Source organism: Vigna umbellata, chromosome 5 (assembly GCF_029865625.1).
Source record: "Vigna umbellata cultivar VRB3 chromosome 5, Vumbellata_1.0, whole genome shotgun sequence".
Classification (NCBI taxonomy): Eukaryota; Viridiplantae; Streptophyta; class Magnoliopsida; order Fabales; family Fabaceae; genus Vigna; species Vigna umbellata.
This window is the reverse complement of record NC_142169.1, coordinates 70372548-70377148: the sequence shown is the minus strand read 5'-3', so window position 1 is coordinate 70377148 and position 4601 is coordinate 70372548. Positions and strand designations below refer to the sequence as shown.

At 33.8% G+C, this 4601-nt stretch overlaps 1 protein-coding gene across 1 annotated transcript; it reads right to left on the bottom strand.

Annotated features, from left to right (window-relative positions):
• Window positions 1-508: 508 nt before the first annotated feature.
• On the bottom strand, window positions 509-2192 carry LOC124837251 (bidirectional sugar transporter N3-like). Its single transcript, XM_047312563.2, has 6 exons — window positions 2015-2192; window positions 1748-1784; window positions 1452-1665; window positions 1167-1328; window positions 964-1083; window positions 509-890 (listed from the first exon to the last, which is right to left on the bottom strand). Exons 1-6 carry the CDS (start codon window positions 2064-2066, stop codon window positions 636-638), a joined length of 840 nt encoding a protein of 279 aa, XP_047168519.1. The 5' UTR covers window positions 2067-2192; the 3' UTR covers window positions 509-635.
• Between the last annotated feature and the right edge of the window lie 2409 nt (window positions 2193-4601).

The following is a 4601-nucleotide window of genomic DNA, read 5'->3' as shown; positions in this document are numbered from 1 at the left end:
ATTATTTTAGTTTTTGTTTTCAGAAAGAGATTGTAGCGTTATTTTGTTGTTTTAACGTTTATGATCATAAACGTGTGACAAAGTGTAAACCTCGTATTTGATACTAACAGTCATCAACTGGTACAATAAGCTAACAAAAAGGAAGAAAAAGGAAACACCTTTCACTTTTTCATGCACAAACAACCTTTTGGGTTTTAACAGCCACCATAAATACACCACAAAATGTTTGCTTTATTTCTTTTTGCGCCATCCTTTAATTTTGCATATAACCCATCTCGAGGCTCATCTGTTTTGAAGTTGGATTTTCGTTCATAAAACCAACCACAATGATTTTGAAGCTTAACTAAGAGAACTCATCTCCAAAAGCTGCGTGGATCATATTAATTAATGATTTTCTTTCTTAAATTTCGTGATGTTTGTTAAAGCATCTTTGATTGCTGCTGTTAGTTGTCCTTTAACCCGTAAAAGCAATGGAAGTATTGAGAAAAGGGAAGTAAAAATGAGTTAATCAGTAAAGCTGAAGCATATCTTGATTGATATTAAGGTTTGAACAAGCATAACATAAAGATGATAGAATGATTCTGCAGCAGCAGCAGCAGTAACAACAAAGCAGTGGGTAGTGTTATTTATACGTATCACAGAGGGCAATCGTTGGTTTCCACGGTTTTCCCTTGTGCATCGTCCTCTCCACCTTTATTATTATCTTCCAGTGATAGTTCATCTTTCACTGCAGTTGAGAACACTTCTGGAGGGCCCAATGGATTCACGACCACCACAAAGGTTGTCACTGCAGCGTCTGTCGTTACGTTCTCCTTCGCACCACGATTCCTGTAAATGGCATGTAGCAACATCTGAAGCAGTCCCAGAGCTAGACCCCCCACATTTGGCAGCTGCAATATAGTAATCAAATTAATATATCTGATTAAGTTGTTACTAATTTTATGTAATGGTATAGGCACTTACGGCAACGCACATGTCCTTGTTAAAGAAACCATAAGCGAGCCACATTATGGCATTCAGTAAGAGGGAAAATGACAAACAGAAGGGCATAAATTGTACACTCTTCGTTCTTATAACTTGTAACTGCACGCCAATAATTAGTTAGAGTATTGCAAATTGACTGCCGTGTAACTTCATCTCTTGGTGGAATAGAAAATTTTGCTTACCACTACGCTCAGAGGTGCTGCAAATACAATCACTGAAACCACGTCACAAATCCATCCGAGGACTTTCACTTGATCGGAATCATCGACGGCGAAACGCGTGACCAAAACGATCAAGGCCAAGGACCCAAAGTTCATTGCAGCAAGTAGCTTAATGGTTAATCTCTGTGATTAAAGAATGGCGTAGGTGTGATGGGTAATCAATAAGCTAGAATTTATGGAAAAAGTTTTACTTTTTTTGGGTTGAGGCACACATCAATATATATATATATATATATACATATATACCTTGGCATCCTTATCCGCATACTTTATGAAGATGACAATGTAGATGATCTCTATCACACATCCAAAGGAGTTTATCGAGACAAGCAAAATGGAATGTTTGATGTTGAATGATGCATAGTACAACCAAAGTGAAGAGCTGAATAATGCCACCAAGTAAGGTAGACATTGGAAACTTTGGGTGGATTTCTTTTTGTAGATTTTCTGAAACGTTCGCCTGAGAATTCGGGTAAGGGAAAATCAAATTAATTATATTTAAACAGAATCAGGAAATTTGATAGAGATAATCGTGTACTTACGCCGGAGCCAGGTATACCATAAAGGAAATGATGTTTCCTGAACAATTCAAAAGGAGAATGTGTGTGTGTTAGTTTGTCTTTATCAGAGATGATTCTAAATATTGTGGAATATGGTATTCTCAACAACCATATGTGGGAATGAATCTGTGATCAACCAATAACTCAACTATCATTTACTTAAAGAACATAGTGCAAGAAAAGAAGAAAGACATTAAGCAAGTGATGATGAAAGATAGAGACGATGAAGTTTATGGTGTGTGTGGTTACCAAATATGCCAAAAGTGGCTGCGAGAGGATTATGACTACCCAAGATGGCCATGATATGACTGACTGGAGGTGTTGTGAGGGTTTATCCCAAAGCAACCCTCAATCTGTCAATCTGGTGCAGGTTTGGGAATGAGGATGTGTTGTTGCAACTCCTTCTATTTATACAGAAGTGAGAAAATAAGAAAAAAAAAGGCGTGGAAATTGGTATTATTGGTGAGGGGAATGAGTGAGAAGCTACTACTGCGTAATGAAGTCATTCAGGGTTCGTGAGGGATTAATCTGTTTTAGTAGGTAGCGTACCCAAAAACCATTTTGCCTTGGTGGCAGTTCATTTCTCTACGTGAGAAATTTGACATCTGTGTAAATTTTGCAAAGCCCGTGAATAACATGGTGACACCTGCCATGCAAACTCTAAAGGGATGTATTCACGAGAGCATATGCTTTCAGCGTACTCCTTCACGCCGAGATATAGACATCTCGTGTATAATAGTAGAAATTACTGAGTGATCTGACAGCGGTCTGACAACGGATGAAAACAAAAAATGCTCACTTATACCATATTACAAATGAACTTTAAGCTTAACCCAAACCCAGAGAACCGGCTTGTAAGGTAATGTTTGCAATTCATTGAATATTATAAATTGATCTTATATCTAGTCGTGAGACCTTCAACACTTTCTTTGTTTCACAGTGCTTGCATTCAAACCATAGCAAAGCAAATTAGCATGAGATTTTGACACTTTCTTTGGTCTTGTGTTGGTGTTTTGTCTGATAGTGAGGTAGCTGTTAATGTGTGAAAATTGAAGGTTTTCTTGTGTGAGAGGCATCTGGTTTTTTTCCCTTTGAAGGCTCCCATTTCTTCTCGTTATGCAAAAGGTACAAAATAAGATACCCCATCAACATATTTGTTATTATTTCTTCAATCAACAGTTCATTGTTACTGTTGAATCCCTTTTTCTCACTCCCATCTTTCATACTAACAATGCTTTGACCAATGCTTTAGAAAACAAAAGAACTCTGTAGCTGTGACTAACCATGGTTCTACTAAAGCTGATATTATGGAAATACGAAGAAGCAGTTCGGTGTAGTTTCAATTGTTACAAAATTGAATTCTAGGATGAAACATCCCTCATGCATGTTGTCGTTTGATTCACAGTGACACTGGTGATTTTCAGTGTTCTGCTACATATCATTAGTGTTTGGCATACGATATTTTACTTACCTTCAAGGGTGTAATCAACTAACAAACTCATTAATCTCTCTTTCTTATCTTATTACCTTAAAACTGCACAAATATTTTAGAATATTTCCCTTATTGATTATGAAAAATCATGGAATTTCTGGTTTCATAGACATAGGATAGGATAGGTTTAATCGTGTAAACTTCAATCAAATATTGCTAATTTTGTCGTAAGAAAAATTGTTTTAGTAATAATTAATAAAGAAATAAATATTACCTATAAATTCCTATGATTTTTTTTTCATATAAAATTGGTCCATGTCTTGATTAAACTTTGAAAATTTACACTGATTTTATTTTACTAATTTTTTTTAGAGTTGATATCGGTAAGATGAAATTTATTCATTTTAGCAAAAGGTAAAGATTGTCTTATTACTGCACATTTTGTACATTACGTTACATTAATTTTAATGTTATATGAATTGTTTCATTATGGAGTCCATATCAATTATTTATTATGTCATATGCGTGTTAAATATTTGAATATTTGTCTTTGTCATGGTTCATTTTAGAGGTTTGTTAGGTCAAATAAGATACTCTGATGTCAAAGTAACAATTTAGTAATTAATGTATATTAAATATAATCACCTACCTCTTTATTTCATAATTGTATTTATAATTTTCGACATAAATTTTAGATTAACAAAAATCTAATTATGATCCAATTGTTAATAATTACACTTTGTTTTAAGTTAATTGGTATTAGTAGTAATTTTTTTACTGTTCGATCCATCAGTAATGGTTGATCGTCTAGTTACTTGTTTATAGTTGACAGTCCAGTTATACGATATATATATATATATATATAATGTGCGTATGCTTGTAGTAGAGAAAAATATCCTTATATATTATGGATTTTAAGTTTTAAGATCAAGGGTATTTTAATAATTTTCATTCTCAAAACTAAAAAAAAGAAACCTCCAAACTCTTACTCACCTCCCTCATTCTTCTCAACCCTCTCTATCACTCCAACATTTTCTTTGTCATCTTATGATAGCTCCGACTGAAAAAAATCAGAAACATTGACTTTTAAACAATCGTACAAAAAATGATTTTATAATGAGTTTTCATTTTATAATTTTTGTTTTATCTAATTTTATCCAAATTTCACAAGCATAAAGGAATTGGTAATTGACCTCGAAAAAATCAGAAATACTCGTTGTTAAATAATTTCTTACAAAAACTGATTTTATAATGAATTTTCATTTTATAATTTTTGTCCTATATAATTTTATCTAATTTTCACAAGCATAATGACATCCGAAGGAATTGGTAATTGGCCTGGAGGGTTTTTTTAGAGATGATGATTCAACATATGCAGATGATGAAATTAGAGAGATTAGCGTA

Excerpts from the sequence above, each read along its gene's own strand:
- LOC124837251 (XM_047312563.2), bottom strand. The coding sequence starts at position 2,066 with ATGGCCATCTTGGGTAGTCATAATCCTCTCGCAGCCACTTTTGGCATA. Across the intron at positions 1,084-1,166 it reads CAGCACCTCTGAGCGTAGTG|TTACAAGTTATAAGAACGAA; the intron begins GTAAGCAAAATT and ends ATTGGCGTGCAG. Across the intron at positions 891-963 it reads ACAAGGACATGTGCGTTGCC|CTGCCAAATGTGGGGGGTCT; the intron begins GTAAGTGCCTAT and ends ACTATATTGCAG.